Source organism: Podarcis gaigeae (genome assembly GCF_964106915.1).
Source record: "Podarcis gaigeae genome assembly, chromosome: 18".
NCBI classification, from domain to species: domain Eukaryota; kingdom Metazoa; phylum Chordata; class Lepidosauria; order Squamata; family Lacertidae; genus Podarcis; species Podarcis gaigeae.
Window position 1 is genome coordinate 10,066,366 of NC_139696.1, and position 17,912 is coordinate 10,084,277.

At 48.4% G+C, this 17,912-nt stretch overlaps 1 protein-coding gene and 1 long non-coding RNA gene across 3 annotated transcripts in view; one reads left to right on the top strand and one right to left on the bottom strand.

Moving 5' to 3' along the window:
* LOC310835911 overlaps window positions 1–17,912 on the top strand; it is a 155,597-nt gene that overhangs the window by 114,599 nt on the left and 23,086 nt on the right. The gene's annotated exons all lie outside the window — the stretch shown is intronic.
* ABHD8 (abhydrolase domain containing 8) overlaps window positions 598–17,912 on the bottom strand; it is a 32,159-nt gene continuing 14,844 nt past the window's right edge. For both annotated transcript variants that reach the window (XM_083720603.1, XM_083720604.1), the window contains exons 2-5: window positions 10,232–10,940; window positions 7,368–7,538; window positions 5,615–5,831; window positions 598–3,276 (exon numbers count right to left, since the gene is read on the bottom strand). In XM_083720603.1, the coding sequence (XP_083576729.1) occupies window positions 3,121–3,276; window positions 5,615–5,831; window positions 7,368–7,538; window positions 10,232–10,932 (1,245 nt within the window). In that variant the 5' untranslated portion in view covers window positions 10,933–10,940 and the 3' untranslated portion in view covers window positions 598–3,120. The remainder of the gene's footprint in view (window positions 3,277–5,614; window positions 5,832–7,367; window positions 7,539–10,231; window positions 10,941–17,912) is intronic.

The following is a 17,912-nucleotide window of genomic DNA, read 5'->3' on the forward strand; positions in this document are numbered from 1 at the left end:
CTTGTTTTCCTCCTCTCAAAACTAGGTGCGCCGTATGGGTTGGTGCGTCTTTGTGAGCGAAAAATACGGTAATTTTTTTTTAAAAAGTTCAGGAATAACCTTGAGGTGTGGGTGAGCTCTTCCTTGATTTCTCCAAGCTGCACAGCAGGGGCTGCCCTAGATTTCCTCCCTCCAGTGGTGGGGTGGACTAGTTGACCTTCAGGAGTCCCCTTGTCAACTATGGTTTCCTCATCCTTTCACTTGGAAGGGGCAAATTTCTAGTCTGCTTTGTGGTAAAGGCTGAAGATGTCAGAAAGGCTCAAGCGAACCTCCATTGGAGGGTCGTTATGAGGATGGGACAGGCGATGGGAGAAACCTGAACTCAAAACCAGTCTCTTAACTGCCTGAAAGGAGACCCAAGAGGGCAGGAACCAGCCCTACTGCACAAAAGCAAATTTCCTATTTGTTCTACCTGCCGTTGGCCCCCAGAAAGTTTCTCAGAAGGAAATGTGGCCCTCAATGATAGGAAGGTTCCACAGCTGTGACGGAGACTTATCCTTCCAAGCCTCTACCATCTCGACTCTTTTCTGCAGATCCAAGAAACGACTCCTTTATCTGTTGAGAATATAATACTTTTATTTGAGGGTCTAGGGTGACACTTATCGCACAATCCCGTTTCGTCTCCTGGCTGGAAGGAGCCTAGATCTGTGGAACTCACAGCTCGAAGTAAATAAAAACAAAACAAAACCATGGATCAATTTCCAAGCTGGTTAAAACAGTCTCCTAAGAATACAGATTTTTAAAAAATAATAAAAAAGGTATTAAGCTGTTTATTATGGTTACGATGCTACTAAGGAGGCTCAACACTGGTTTGCTTCTGTGTGCTCATAAACAAGCAAAGTCTGGCTGCCCGTCCGTGGATGCGCAACAAGGGTTTGGTCGTTGTGGTGGGTATTCACACACAGGCTGCCTTGGAATTCCATAATCCCAAACTGCAATCCCATACCCTCTTACACGTTGCAGAAAATGACCGTGAGCTGCATTAGGATAGGCAGGTAATGGTGTAGAGTGGATGGAGATAGCATTTGAAATGGTCAGGGTGTATGTGTGTGTGTGAATTGTTCCAACCAAATAATGGGGTTTTTTTGAGCTGCTTATAGGAGTCCTGAGTCAGGGAGGCCTGCTCGCGGCAGGATCAAATAATAACTTTTAAAAATCTAATTTGGGACAAAAGAGAGTTATCAGGCAGGGCACGACTGCCATTCTGAACTGATCTGTCTCTGGCCACCCTCCCCGCTGTACTGTGGCTTGTGTGAATGTTGCGGCTTGGCAGGTTCTGGGTTGGTGAAAAAACAAACCAACCATCAAGAAGAGCACATACAAAGTTAGGATTGGGAGAGGTGGCAAAGTCATTGCGAGTATACGATTCAAACCCAGCAAAATGCTGGAATACTAATTTTTTTAAATGGCTGCAAATTTCTCTGTCCTGGGTGTGTTGTTGAGTAAGGCGAACGCTTAGAGGTCAGGAATCTCTGGCCTGCAGGCCTATGTTTCCATCTTCCCCAAACCATGCCTTCCCCCTGCTCATCTGGGTCTAATCCTGCACTGGCTGTGCACCGTGGCTGGGAAGAAAGCCTTACGGCAGAAAAGGCAGTGGGGCTTAATTCCAGCTGACGAGCGGCGCTTAAAGCTGTTTGAAGCCACTCATTTAAGAGAGTGGGGGAGAGGAAGAAAAAGGTATCTGTCAGTTTCAAGGTGAGATGCGGGGCTCACCTGTCTATTGTGCCATCATAGCGATGTCATGCGACTGGGAGGTCAAATTCAGCCTGCGAGGCCCGTCCTGATCAGGTTCCAGCCCACGAAACCAAAACGGTCTCCCACCCCAGATCCATCTGGGTTTGTGCCCTTTCCCCCTAAAGCCTCGCCAGATTTTGGAGCGGCAACATCAAGGAGCAGATTGTGAGAAGTCGCCTTTTTCTGTGCCCTGCCGCTTCCTTCTGATCCAAGTCTTTATCATTAGACCAAAGCAGCTGTTCCTAAGATGAACAAAATGAAACAAAAGCCCCATTCCCAGCCAGAACTCTTTTTTGCAATTCTTTTCCATTTCTCCTGGTGAATGCGAAGGGAGGGGAGCTTTTCTAAGGTTTGATACGGAGGAATCGGGCACTGGCAAAATAAAGAATTACTCAGTTACGGGGACTTTGCTTTCCCAACCAAAGTGCCAAAGATTGTGGAGAGCAGAGAGGTGCCTTTACCCTGAAATACCTTAGGGTGGTGCAATTTTTCACAGTACATTTACAAACTGCCAAAGACCAGAAGCGAACGAGGTACCCCCAAACTCCAGAAGGGCTCCAGGACCTTCTGCCCAGAGAATGCGGAGGTTTGGAGGCGATGTGAAGAGAAGGGGAGGAGGTGTTTGATGGGTGAGTAAATACTGGGGAGCCCTGCCCCCTGAACCTCTTGGCAAGGGGCTTGGGAACACCTGCCCCAATGCAGAACCTGGCACTGGCACTCGTCTCAAGCAATGGGCAAGGGTTCGAATCTCCCCACTGCCTTCTCCTTCCTGGCTCAGCCAATGTGGAGAATTTGTTTACCACACCCGGTGGGCCTTCGAGGGGCAGAGGGAATTCAGGGAGAGAAGGGTCGCCGATTTAATAAGTTGCGTACACAAATCCGGGTGGGTTCAATCGCGCCCGAGTTAGCTTGGCTGGCTCCCAAACGGAGTCGAGGTTGCCATCTTGGGACAGGTCCTGTGGAAGCGCCACAACCTCTTTTCTGCAGCCTGCCAGAGGCTGAGCGTGGAAAAACGAACGAGGACACTACAAGGGGGAAGGCGAGGGCGAAAGCTCAGGGAGCGGCCGACCCCTTCCCTCCCACCTGTTTTGAGGGTCCTCCTCACTCGGCCACGACCCTGCATGTGCCCAGCCCACGAAGGTCCAGTCTGCTTCTCTGCGGTGGAGGAGGAGGAAAGAGCCTTTTCCGCCCGTCCCGCAGCGCCGGGAGGAGGTGTCCACCGGCCACAGCCACACCTTCTACTGCCGCAGGCTCCAAACCAGAAAAAAACATCCCTCTGGAATCAGCAACGTGAGCAGGCCGCTAGTTTCACGAAGTAGCTGTTAAGGGTTTTGGTTTTTTTATTTCTTATTTCTTCTCTGCTTCTGTTCCATCCGCGGCTGGGACAGCCTCCGGCTCCCATAACAGGAACTCGTGCAAAAGGGTGTTCACCGTTTCCGGACACTCCATCATGACCATGTGGCTGCCTTCGTCAATCACCTTCAGGAAAGCGATGAGCAGGATCTGGGGGGGGGGGGAGGAAAGGGGCAGGAGAAGTTTTGAAAGGCAGTTCCCTGCTCCGTGGAAGCCTAGAGGGCTCATCTCACGACCCTCTTAACTGTTGTTGTTGTTGTAACAGTAATAATTACTATAATAATTACAGTGGTGCCCCGCAAGACGAATGCCTCGCAAGACGAAAAACCCGCTAGACGAAAGGGTTTTCCGTTTTTGAGGCGCTTCGCAAGACGAATTTCCATATGGGCTTGCTTCACAAAACGGAAACGTCTTGCGATTTTTTCCGCTTTTTTCTCCCTTTTTCTAAGCCGCTAATAGCCGCTTAGCCGCTAAGCCGCTAATAGCCGCTAATAGCGCTAATCCGCTAAGCCGCTAATAGGGTTGCTTCGCAAGACGAAAAAACCGCAAGACGAAGCTACTCGCGGAACGTTTTTTTTTTCGTCTTGCGAGGCACCACTGTACTTTACTTATTTCAATTTCATCATCAACCTTTATTACGGTCCAGAGACCCAACAAATCGTTACAAAGCAATACACAATTCATACCGCCTACCTCCAGGTTAAACAAGCATTTTGTTCAGAATATAGGGATCACTGGTTCTTGCAGCCACCGATAAAAACTTTCAATTTATATACAGTGGACGCTTGGATTGCGAACATGATCGGTGCAGGATGCGCGTTCGCAACCCGCAGCGTTCGCAGCCCGTGTCTGCGCACGCGCAGGTTGCGATTCGGCGCTTCTGCGCACGCGCAAAGTGCGATTTAGCACTTCGGCACATGCGTGACTGCCAAAACCCAGAAGTAACCCATTCCTGTTTTGGCAGTCCGCAACCTGAAAAAACACAACCTGAAGCGGCTGTAACCCAGGGCGGTGTACAACATTAAAAACACATTACAGAACTTTAATGATAAAAATATAATAAAAAAAATAGTGACAGACAGGCTAATAATAAAATAGTCATAATAACAGTCCTCTCCCCCACACTTTCACAGGCCACATAGAATAGCCATAGGCCTGGGTAAAGAGGAAAGTTTTTTGCCTGGCATCTAAAGACATGCAGCGATGGCCCCAGGCAAACCTCTCCAGGGGGAGCATCCCACAATAGGGGACCCACCACCGAGAAGGTCCCGCTCTCTTGTTGCCACCCTCCAAACCTCTCGGGGGGGGGGGCATAAAAAAGGGCCTCAGATAATAAGTGCAGGGTCTGAGTCGGTTCATACAGAGAGAGGTGATCCTTAAGGTATCATCATTATTTACTATTATCATTAAAAGAAGGAAGAAGGGAAGGGCACTCACTCAGTGGTAGATAATTACAACACTACTCTGCTCACCAATCTTGTCTACCCGTTTGCTCCCAACCTCACCTGCCCTTTTACACCTCACCCGCCCCTAACCTGTCCCCACCAAAGGACCCTCCACTCTTTCCCCAAGTCCCACCCCAAGCTTTTAAAAGAGGGGAGGAACTACACCCAGTGGTTTGCTAAATTGCAGTGTGTCCCAGCTTGCCTTAGGCTGCAGCTGGTGCAAATTTCAGCTTTTTATGACCCTCCAGGAGTTCCCTGTTTCTAGGCATATAACCATAGAATTGAACAGCACTCAAGTGCACTGAGGCACACCAGAAAACATTATCCCGTTTCTCTGGCCAGAGGTGAAGTTGCTGTTCTGCAGAATTCTACAGTAAAGAAACCTCCTGCCAACCTAGCAGTTCAAAAGCACGTCAAAGTGCAAGTAGATAAATAGGTACCGCTCCGGTGGGAAGGTAAACGGCGTTTCCGTGCGCTGCTCTGGTTTTGCCAGAAGTGGCTTAGTCCTGCTGGCCACATGACCCGGAAGCTGTACGCCGGCTCCCTCGGCCAATAAAGTGAGATGAGCGCCGCAACCCCAGAGTCCCCTTTGACTGGACTTAACCGTCCAGCAAACCTTTATCTGACCACAGAGCCTTCTTGGGCTTGCCAGTCAGAAGGCCGGCGGTTCAAACCCCTGCAACGAGGTGAGCTCCCATTGCTCTGTCCCTGCTCCTGCCCACCTAGCAGTTTGAAAGAACGTCAAACTGCAAGCAGATAAACAGGTACTGCTCTGGCGGGAAGGTAAACGGCGTTTCCGTGTGCTGCTCTGGTTTTGCCAGAAGTGGCTTAGTCCTGCTGGCCACATGACCCGGAAGCTGTATGCCAGCTCCCTTGGCCAATAGAGCGAGATGAGCGCCGGAACCCCAGAGTCGTCCGCGACTGGACCTAATGGTCAGGGGTCCCTTTACCTTTACAGTAAGAAACACTCCTGGGCAAGGAGAAAGGCAGGGGATCAGAGTGGGATTTCACGGGGATTCAGGGCATGTTTGCAAAAGTGTTACCTCAGCCATCCGCTGGTCCTCCTCCACAGGGACAAATTTGTCGTGCATGCCGTGAACGAGGAGGACGGGCACGGTCATCTCCGCATGGTAGACCTCATCCCCCTCCGGCCAGTACTGGCCGCTCATCATGGCTCTCAGGACGAAGGATGAGACATTGAAGGCGTTCCCTTCCTTCAGCAGCTGCTTCTCTTTGGCACCTTGGCGGGCAAAGCCAGCCCTGCAAGGGGAGCCAAGCGGGCAGGGTTAATTCAGCACGGATATTTATTCGTTTATTTATTCGTTTAATACTTGGAGGATTTATCGCCACGCTCTTTGGCTTTTTAAAAAATGGCTCCCGGGGCAGCTGAGAAATCGGTGAAAGAAAGAAAAGGAATGAGATCGATATACCAAGACATGGCACAAAAGGAATATACTCCAGGAGGGAGAAGGAAATAAGCAAACCCAGGGCTTAAGACTATAAAAAGACATGACGCAAAAGGAAATTATTTTAAAAATAAAAGCTACACATGCAGACACATCAACAGCCCAGTGAGGACAGAGTATGCTCAGGAGCCGTGGAATGCAGAGTGAATGCAGAGTATTTTTTTTAATTAATTAATTAAATTAATTAATTAATTGGGGGGGTTTGAGGGAGAGTTTGAGGGGAAGGGGGGAAATAATGAATATGATACGTTTTGATGTTGTTATGTTGAAATTGCTAATAAAAACTTTTATAATAATAAAAAATTAACTAACTTGATTAGACATCCATACAAACATTATTACTACACATACACTTACAACCATAATATCATAATAACAACAAAAAATAACAACAAAAAGGGGGGAAAGGATAAGAAGAAAAACAAAAGAAAAAAGTTAAGAAGTAAATAAAATAGGTGGATGATAATACACCTTTGTGAATTCCCTCCACCAGTGCTTGTCATTTTTTCATTCAAGTTCTTATTTACATTGCGAATCATGTACCACTACATTATTTCTTATAGTATACTATTATATTATCAAGACAGCTTTACGACCTTAGTCTAAACATACCATCATGTTATCTTTAGAGCAGTATTTATCATATACTCTTCGAACCACAACCATTGTGACCTTAATTTCTGACATGTTTGATATCTTATTGCCACAGTTCATTTTGCCAGTTCTACAAATTCTGTTAATTTATATAGCCAATCCTCTTTTGTGGGTATGTAATTTCCTTTCCGGGCTGCAGGTGGCGCTGTGGGTTAAACCACAGAGCCTAGGACTTGCCGATCATCAGAAGGTCGGCGGTTCGAATCCCTGCGACGGGATGAGCTCCCATTGCTCGGTCCCTGCTCCTGCCAACCTAGCAGTTCCAAAGCACATCCAAAGTGCAAGTAGATAAATAGGTACCGCTCTGGCGGGAAGGTAAATGGCATTTGCGTGCGCTGCTCTGGTTTGCCAGAAGCGGCTTAGTCATGCTGGCCACATGACCTGGAAGCTGTATGCCGGCTCCCTTGGCCAGTAAAGCGAGATGAGCGCCCCAACCCCAGAGTCGGCCACGACTGGACCTAATGGTCAGGGGTCCCTTTACCTTGAATTCCCTTTCCAGTTCTTTGCAAGGAGTAACCCGGCTGCTGCAGTTGCATAAAAGAACAATTTCTTTCCTGTCTTGTGGCATCTAATCTCCTACTATACTCAGTAAGAACGCAGAGTGGCAGATCTGTGGGGACTGGCATTATGTCTTGGGGACCCCCAGAGACCCCCAAAAAGAAAGATGGCTACTCACTTCAGGAAACTCCAGGCCAGGCAAGGGGAGAGGCAGCGCAAGATGCATGTGGGCATGTTGAAGATGGAGCAGAGACTGGGCTCCAAGGCCGTGGGGCCCCCGCCATTGATCATTATCACCTTGTGGACCAGATCCGGGTATTCGTGCGCCAGGAAGGTACAGAAGGAGACTCTGTGGGAAGAAGCAAGCGGGCAAGTTGGAGGGTGGTGGTGGCGGATGAGTGTTCAGACCCCTGGGCTCTCACTTGTGGGGTGCCTCAGGGCTCCATCCTCTCCCCCATGCTTTTTAATATCTATATGAAGCCGCTGGGAGAGATCATCAGGGGGCTTGGGCTGGGTGTCCATCAATATGTGGATGATACCCAGCTCTAACACTCTTTTTATATATATATATATTTTCAAAAAAAAATTATTCATTGTATAAGACAAATAAAAACACAAACAGAAAAGACAAATAATACAAACCAATTCTTGTCATATCCTTATTTTTCTAAACATTGTTAAGTGGGCTTCCCCAAGCCCCACCTATCTGATTTTCATTTTACTTCATCTTTAGCAGTTTACATATATCATAATTTCTAACCATCTTTTCCCCCCACACTTACTTTAACCATAAAAAAAACTTCACATTTTATCACTTATAAAATATTCTACTTCTAACCCTACCGCCTTTATCCACTTCCAAAGCTATTCTAAGATTTAAATATTAACATATTTTTTCAAATGGAGAAACCATATCAGTGCGTGGAATGTGGAAAGAGCTTCAAATATTCCAGCTCTACCTCTCCTTTAAATCAGAATCAGTGAAGGCGGTGAAGGTCCTGTGTGAGTGTCTGGAGGCAGATTGAGGTTGAATCCTGACAAGACAGAAATACTGTTTTTGAGGGACAGGCGGTGGGCAGGTATGGGGGACTCCCTGGTCCTGAATGGGGTAACTGTGCCCCTGAAGGACCAGGTGCGCAGCCTGGGAGTCATTCTGGACTCACAACTGTCCATGGAGGCACAGGTCAATTCTGTGTCCAGGGCGGCTGTTTATCAGCTCCATCTGGTACACAGGATGAGACCCTCCCTGCCTGCGGACTGTCTCGCCAGAGTGGTGCATGCTCTAGTTATCTCCCGCTTGGAGTACTGCAATGCGCTCTACGTGGGGCTACCTTTGAAGGTGATTTGGAAACTGCAATTAATCCAGAATGCAGAAGCTAGACTGGTGACTGGGGCGGCCACCGAGACCATACAACACCAGTCCTGAAAGATCTTCATTGGCTCCCAGTACGTTTCCGAGCACAATTCAAAGTGTTGGTGCTGACTTTGAAAGCCCTAAACGGCCTCGGCCCAGTATACCTGAAGGAGCATCTCCACCCCCATCATTCAGCCCGGACACTGAGATCCAGTGCCAAGGGCCTTCTGGCGGTTCCCTCATTGCGAGAAATGAGGTTACAGGGAACCAGGCAGAGGGCCTTTTCGGTGGTGGCGCCCGCCCTGTGGAACGCCCTCCCACCAGATGTCAAAGAGAACAACTACCACCAGACTTTTAGAAGACATCTGAAGGCAGCCCTGTTTAGGGAAGCTTTTAATGTTTAATAGGTTATTGTATTTTAATATTCCGGGTTGTTTTCGTTTTTATTATGTATTTTGTGTTTTTATATTGTGATTTTATGTTGTGAACCGCCCTGAGACTTGCACATATAAGGTGGTATACTACTACTACTACTACTACTACTAATAATAATAATAATAATGGTGATGATGATTATGATGGTTGGAGCCCACCCTGGATGATAGGAATTGTAGTCCAGATCACCCGGTTACAAGTAGGTTGGGTCATATCCAAAGCCAGAAAGGAAGAAGCTTCCCAACAGCTGCTATTCACGTGCGTTGAAAGAGCCTCCATTTTCAAGAGCAGTCTACCTTCACGTTTCCGGGGTGAGGGGAATAACAGAAGGTGCCCCTATGCCTGGCTTCCTGGGATGATAATGATGATGATTTAAACTGTGGTCTGCAGACTACCAATGGCCCACGAGCTTCATTCAGGTCACCTGCAGCATACCTGTGAATTTGTGTCTGAAGCTGGGAGAGGACACATCCATTACATCAAATAATTCTACCCTTGGCTTTGCTCTGCCTCCACGTTCAGAGGCAGTAATGGAGGGGGGGAGAGAGAGGCCTTGTACTTGAATACTGCTTGGGGGCTTCCCTTTGGGGGCATCATTTTGGCCCCTGTGGGGGCAGAAGGCTGCATTAATATATTATAATAATTCATTATTTATACCACGCCCCTCTGGCTGGGTTTCCCCAGCCACTCTGGGCGGCTCCCAATCAAATATTAAAAACACAATACAGCATTAGATGGGCTCTTCTGATTTTTCTCACATTGCAGCCCTTTTATCACTGTGCTGCCAAGACAGCATTTCCTCGCTTACATTTCCCAGTCTCGGTCTTCTTTCTTTCCCTTACGTTTACAATTTAAAAAACGGTTTCAGTGATGCGTTCCTTTTCTTTTGGTTCATACGCTCCAACCTACTGCTCCCTTCGAAATATAACTAAGCTAAATTCTCCCTCCTCTCAGGGGATGGTCTCCAGTTCTGGAATAAGCTGCAGAAATCCCCTACAGCAAAACCGACATTTGATGGACCACAGGGCAGAGTGAAATGGAGTGTGCGGGGGGCGGTAAAGCTCATAAATGGCTCTCCCCCCCCCTGCTCATTTAATTCCCAGAACAACCTTGCGAGGAAGGTGAGAATAAGCTTTAGAAATCAACACACACACACACACACACATTCCCAGCCCTCTCCAATGAAACCAGCATTCCATGGAATGGAGTGAACGGGGTTTGGGAGCAGGGCGGGACCCTCCCCTCACCCTTACCCGTAGGAGTGCCCGATGAGGATGTTCCTCTTCCGAGCGTAGCGCTTGAAGACGGCCCGCATGTCTTCCGCCAGGGCGTAAAAAGTGTAGGCGGCGGCGATTTGGGGGGCCGAACTGCACCCGTGTCCGGCCAGGTCGGGGGCCACCACCTCGTAGCCCAGCTTGGCAAAGAAGTCCAGCTGCTCCTTCCAGATGTCCAGAGAGCCCCCCACGCCGTGGATGAAGAAGAGGACCACGTCGCCGTGGGTGCCCTTGCAGCTGGTGATGAACTTGGTGCAGTCGACGTTCACCACTTTCTTCGGCTTCCGCCGGCGGCGCTTGGCAGGGCCGGGACCGGGGGGGTTGGCCGAGGGGGTGGCAGCGTCCGAGACCTCCAGCTCCATCGTGCCGTTGGCTTCGGAGCCGTTCTGGCAGTGGAGGATGTCGGCGCGGACGGCGTCGCCCAGGTTCTCGATGACCATCTGGCCGTTGCGGTAAACGGTGATGCGTCGCTTGCAGCGCACGACGCCCGCCGTCTGGGGCGCGTCCTCGGCCCCCGGTGGGCGGGCGGGGGCCAGGTGCTTGACCCGCAGGACCCGGCCGGGCTTCACCTCCACGAAGCTAAACCCGTCGCTGGACTCGACGCTCTCCAGGGGACCCACGGCGTTGGGGGTCTTGCCCATCAGGCAACACAGGAGCCCGTCCGTTATGCTGGTGAACATCGTGATTCCTGCATTGAGAGGAGTTGGGGGGGGGGAATGACACAATAGTGCGTGAGACTCTTTCGGGGTCGTGGGTTTGACGTGGGTTCCCTGAAAGAGAATCCTCACAACAACATTAACATTGTGAGGTAGGCCAGTGTCATTATCCCCGGGTCCCAGATTCCTATGCTACAGATGAAAAGACATGGATCACGTTCTCCCCACACATTGAAAGCACTTTGATACCACAACAGTCATGGCTTCCCCCCAAAAAAAATAATAATCGGGGAAACAGTAATTACTTAGAAGAGTCCTTAGAGTTGCTAGGGGACCCCCTATTCCCCCCCCCCCAGTAAATAAAGCTGAAGGAAATAAATTAATATGTAAAAACTACTGTGGTTTTTTTTGCAGGGAGGGTGTTCCATTTTGCTTCCAAATTGATGGTGGGCTCTGAACCAACGGCATTTGTCGTTAGGACATGAGGGCGCGCTGCAAAATTTTGCTGCAGTTCAGATATGTGTGCATGTGTATGTGTGTGTTTGTAACAGGAGTGGTCATATATGTTTTTGTGTGTGTGTGTGTGTGTGTGTGTGTGTGTGTATACCGGTGTGTGTGTGTGTGTGTGTGTGTGTGTGTGTATATACACACACCGGTGTATACACACACACACACACACACACACACACTCTCAGTGGTGCCTCTGGTAGTGAATGTGATCCATCCCGGAGGCCCATTCACAACATGAAAAGAGCGCAACCCGCAGCGGCGCATCTGTGCACGCGCAGGTTGCAATTCGCCACTTCTGCGCATGCGTGTGACGTCATTTTGCGCTCATGCGCGAGCAGCGAAACCCAGAAGTAACGCTTTCGCTCTGTCCCAAGAGACTAGGGCCCTGCAGGACTTGACATCTTTCCACAGGGCCTGCAAGACAGAGCTGTTCCGCCAGGCCTTTGGCCAGGGCACAGCCTGACCCCCCTCCTTTGGCAATCTTCACAGACCTCTAGCCCAATGGTTGCCATTAATCTGATTTGAACTGATTTTATAATGAAATGATTTTAGAATGTTGTATCATTTTACTGTTGTTAGCCGCTCTGAGCCCGGCTTCGGCTGGGGAGGGCGGGATATAAATAAAATTTTATTATTATTATTATTGTTATTGTTATTCTGGTACTTCCGGGTCGCCGTGGGATGTAACCTGAAAGAACGTAACATGAAGCGGACGTAACATGAGGTATGACTGTATTGCAATATCGTTCCAATAGCAGCCTCATTATAACAATACCAATTTTCTAGCAGGAATGTTCTTGGTCCAGCTGCCAGCTAACCCTGCAGGAACATTCCATTCCACTTCTCAGTTTTCTTTTCTGACTGGATTGTGCTCAGATCCAGTGTCTGCTGTTGTTTTACTCCCTTGGCTTCTTAAATTATGATTTACTCCATTTGCACCTTTCCTCCAAGTAGCTCACGGTTGCAAGGAACATAGTTTTCCTCGCCCCCCAACCCTGTGAGGAAGGCTAGGCTGAGTAACAAACCCCACTCTCCACCTGCAAGCTTCAGGGCTGAGTGCGAAGATTTGAACCCTGGTCTCTCCCAGACCAGCGCTCTACCCACTACACCAGACTGCCTGTACTTCAAAACTTGTACTTCTTAATGCTTCAAACATGGTGTGTGTGCTGATACTGCCCCTTTCCTGTTTCTTGCTGGTGCCAGTCCTGTCTCCATCCACGACTTGAGTTTGCTTTTAGAGGGAGCCCAGCAGATTATGTTTATTATAAACTGTCAGAACACCAGAGCTTCTTGGGCTCTTAACGATGAAGGATTAAAAAAAAATTAAAATGAAGCCAATGCAGGGGACCTTTGTTGAAAGAAAACACATTGCACAGAAACCACAAAGAACACAAACCATCAGTCCAAATGCACTTTTAAAATAACCTCAGATAAGAACAGATCCATTTGTATACAAGTCATCGGACCATCACAAAAGCTTTATGCAGCATAGAAGCCACACAAGGTCACGTCAAACAGGACTTAACTCAGATCAAAGCAAAAAATAAAATAAAATTGAAAGTATATACAACACTAAAATAAAATTCAAGTGCCAAATCTCCTGGGCAGATGGCAAAATGCCTCTTAAATAAATTAAAGGAAAGCACAAAGCAAACTTAAAATTCTAAATCTCTCTCCCAACACACAGAATGCTCTGAGGAGAAATCTTTGGGGTCAGGGAATCCTAAGGCTGGGAGAGAAACTTGGGGGAGAAGAGGGGGAAGCCCTTGACAGAAGGGTATGTTGCCGAAATTACCTGTAATCTGCTATTCATTTTGGAAAGTTTATTTAAAGTGGTACCTCGGGTTAAGTACTTAATTCGTTCCGGAGGTCCGTTCTTAACCTGAAACTGTTCTTAACCTGAAGTACCACTAATGGGGCCCCCTGCTGCCACTGCGCGATTTCTGTTCTCATCCTGAAGCAAAGTTCTTAACCCGAGGTACTATTTCTGGGTTAACAGAGTCTGTAACCTGAAGCATCTGTAACACGAGGTACCACTGTACTTATCTTTTTTTTTATTTCGTAAAAAATGTATTCTGCTAGATCGTGAAAAGAAAAACGACTTTGACTGGCCAGCTAAATCAGGCGAGGGGAGTCAATGGGTCTCTAACCCTCAGTGAGTTAGGGGCTTCCCTGGCATGCGAAGACCCGCTCTGGCAGATGGAGCAGATGAGACCAATAATAATAATAATAATAATTTATTATTTATAACCCACCCATCTGGCTGGGTTTCCCCAGGCACTCTGGGCGGCTTCCAACAAAGTATTAAAATACTGTAATACATCAAACATTAAAAGCTTCCCTAAAGAGGGCTGCCTTCAGATGTCTTCTAAAAGTCTGGTAGTTGTTTATCTCTTTGACATCTGATGGGAGGGCGTTCCACAGGGCGGGCGCCACCACCGAGAAGGCCAAGAGTGGGCCCAATGGTCAAGAAGGCGAAATTAAGGAATGTTAGAAGGATGCTGGAATGAAGCTATGTGGTTTTAGCAGTAATGTTATAAAGGATTAAGTAAAAATGGATTGTTAACAGGTCAGAATGTAAAGTTACAATATATTAAGATAAATTAGTAAGATAAAAACAAAGAAGGAAAGGATTTGCTGAAACAACTAATGAACTAGAATACAAAAAAGGGAGGTGTGAGGAGGTCAAGGAAACAAGCAAATGATAGATAAGATATGGAAAGATGGATTTGTTCTTAATTGTTTTTTATTGTTTTTTCTGTATTTTGTATTTTTTGTTTTTCTTTTTCTTTCTTTTTTATTCTTGTAACTTTTTGAAACACCAATAAATATTATTTTTTTTAAAAAAAAAAACAATGGTCAAGAAGGCGGTTTCTGCCCATGCCATAAAGGGAAGTGAGGGGCAGGTGGGGCTCATCCACTTGGGAAGGGAGCCCATCTAGGAGAAGGAAAACTCTGGCCCTAAACCTCCACTGCCTTGTGGGACATCTTTGGGAGAAGAAAAGACTCAGGAGCAAGCCCTACACAAATCCAGAACGGAGTCCCTAAGGCAGTTAGATGGCGCCTTGACCGCCTCCTTCCGGCAACTCCTTGCAGCCCAGGTGGTGCCAAACAACTTGTTCTGGTTTCCTTTGGGACACATCAGCCAGGCCGAGAAGGGGGTCTTGTCATCAGTGTTGGAGGAAGGGGTCTGCCTCCTCTGACTCAGCCGCCCTGCAGCTGGGGGGGAGGCAGCAGGCGGACCGTTTGGGCAGCGGGGAGCCTGCGGGTGCCCAAGCCACCGCGTCTCTCCCAGGAGAGACATCGCAAAATTGAATTATGTGTCAATTTCAAAACATAACTTTCCGTTCTCGTATCATTTCAGAAAGTTCAAATTGGACAGATCCACCGTTCAGTGCCAGTAGTGATGTATGGAAGTGAGAGCTGGACCATAAAGAAGGCTGATCGCTGAAGAACTGATGCTTTTGAATTCTGGTGCTGGAGACGACTCTGGAGAGTCCCATGGACTGCAAGAAGATCAAACCTCTCCATTCTGAAGGAAATCAGCCCTGAGTGCTCACTGGAAGGACAGATCCTGAAGCTGAGGCTCCAAGACTTTGGCCACCTCATGAGAAGAGAAGACTCCCTGGAAAAGACCCTGATGTTGGGAAAGATGGAGGGTGCAAGGAGAAGGGGACGACAGAGGACGAGATGGTGGGACAGTGTTCTCAAAGCTACCAGCATGAGTTTGACCAAACTGTGGGAGGCAGTGGAAGACAGAAGTGCCTGGCGTGCTCTGGTCCAGGGGGTCACGAAGAGGCAGACACAACTAAATGACTAAACAACAACAACAACCGTTCAGTGCGAACTAAATCAAATTTGCAACACAACCACTTCTGCTGGAATGTAGCCCTCAATGGGTTTCTACCAGGGCAATGTGGCCCTCGCTCCAAAAGCAGCACTGAAGCCATCAAACATGGCCTACCCAATACTCCCACACCAGATTAACCTTTAGTTCAAAATCTGCAAAAGGGCTGACCCCCTGACCCCATCTCCCATCCTTGCAAACCCACAAGTCACTTAAGGAGGGAGGATTTGGGGTGGCTTGAGCGCGCTGCAGACACTGCGGTGAGTGCTCTATAAGACACACTTTTCCCTCCTAAAAAGTAAGGGGAAATGTGTGTGCGTCTTACGGAGCGAATGCAGGCTGCGCAGCTATCCCAGAAGCCAGAAAAGCAAGAGGGATCGCTGCTTTCGCTGCGCAGCGATCCCGCTTGCTGTTCTGGTTTCTGGGATAGCCGCGCGAAGTCTCCTCAGGGCAGCGGGAGGAACATTCCCTCTGCCCTGAAGAGGCTTTGAGTTGCTTTCCCAGAAGCCAGAGCAGCAAGAGGGATCGCTTCTGGGATTCAGAATATTTTTTTTTCTTGTTTTCCTCCTCCAAAAACTAGGCGTGTCTTATGATCTGGTGCATCTTATAGAGCGAAAAATATGGTGCTCCATTGTCTCTTGGGGGAGAGATGGATGCCAACCAACCAAACATTCAACCCCTTCTCTCCCTCCCCCATAAAAAACATCCCCAGAAAATGGTGTGTCCCCACCCCCTGGAAGGAAAAACTGGCTAATCATCGAGTGGACAGGGGATCCTTGCCAAACTGTGGCAAGAACACAGCCCCAGCGGCCCCCATCGAAACATGGTAGGGAGGCCAGACTTCCAGGAGACCTCCTTATTTAATTAACTAATTAGAATCAACATGATTAGAAGCAAGCCGAGGGGAGCTGAGCAGAGGAGGGAGAAGGGCGGAGATGGAACAGAATGCTCTGGACTTCCCCATCTCACAAGCACCAGATACACTGGAAAAAGCCAGGAAATATGCACTACGGGGGGGGACCCACATTGCCAACTTATCACCCCAGCGGCGCTCTTCCGCCTTTCTCATGCACAATCTAGGAACACAAGGATCTGCTGGTTTTGGTTCTCTCAGGATACATTCACACTATAGAGGACATTTCTTTAAACACTCAGGGCTTCCTCTGAAGAATTTTGAGAGCTGTTGTTTGTTATAGGTGCTGAAAGTTGTTAGCAGATCCCTATTCCTCTAAAAGGTAAAGGTAAAGGGACCCCTGACCATTAGGTCCAGTCATGGCTGACTCTGGGATTGTGGCGCTCATCTCGCTTTACTGGCCGAGGGAGCCGGTGTACAGCTTCCGGGTCATGTGGCCAGCATGACTAAGCCGCTTCTGGCGAACCAGAGCAGCGCACGGAAACGCTGTGTACCTTCCCGCCGGAGTGGTACCTATTTATCTACTTGCACTTTGACGTGCTTTTGAACTGCTAGGTTGGCAGGAGCAGGGACCAAGCAACGGGAGCTCATCCCGTCGCGGGGATTCGAACTGCCGACCTTCTGATCCGCAAGTCCTAGGCTCTGTGGTTTAACCCACTGCGCCACCCGCGTCCCTAAAAGGTAAAGGGGCCCCTGACCATTAGGTCCAGTCGTGGCCGACTTGGGTTGCGGCGCTCATCTCTAACAGAACTACAATTCTCAGGTTTCCCTATGAAGAAGGATTGATGATTATACCACTCTGGGAATTACAGCTCTCATGGGGGGAATTGGACAACTCTCAGCACCCTTCTTAACAAACTGCAGTTCCCATAATTATTTGGGAAATGCCATATCTGTTTAAAGTGGAATGGTACAGCTTTAAATGCAAGGTGTAGATGTGGCCTGTTCTCATTTATTCAATCTTCATTCCTCCACATTTTCTCCAGCAATGTGAGCCTTTCTTTTAAATCCTCGTGAAAATTCAAATCAGCATTTACGTACGAATTTATTCTAATGAACGCATTTTTGCAAGCAGTTTTCCTCAACGTACTGCACGTTTTTGATGTTCTTTGCACTGATATGCATTTTATGCACCATTTCCCACAATAGAGGCATTTTTGGCATAAACTGGCTGGCTGGAGAAGCTTACATCACAAAATTGAATTATGTGTGAATTTCAAAACATGGCTTTCCGTTCTCATATCATTTCAGAAAGTTCAGATTGGACAGATCCACCTTTCAGTGTGAACTACCGTATTTTTCGCCCTATAGGACGCACTTTTTCCCCTCCAAAAATGAAGGGGAAATCTGTGTGCGTCCTATGGGGCGAATGCAGGCTTTCGCTGAAGCCTGGAGAGCAAGAGGGGTCAGTGCGCACCAACCCCTCTCGCTCTCCAGGCTTCAGGAAGCTCTCCGCAAGCCTTGGGAGCTCCGCGGGAATTCCCATCGGGATCCCAAGGCTTGCGGATATCAGCCTGCACCCCAAAGCCTGGGGCGCACTGAGCAGCGCATCCCGGGCTTTGGACAGATATCCGCAAGCCTGGAGAGACCAGCGGGAGTTCCTGCAGGGCTCCCTAGGCTTGCGGATAGCAGCCTGTTCTGGGGGCTGGGGTCAGGGGAAGCTCAGGCTTCCCCCGCCCCAGCCCCGTGCCTGGGGGGGGAAAATAAATTTTTTTTCTTTATTTCCCCCCAAAA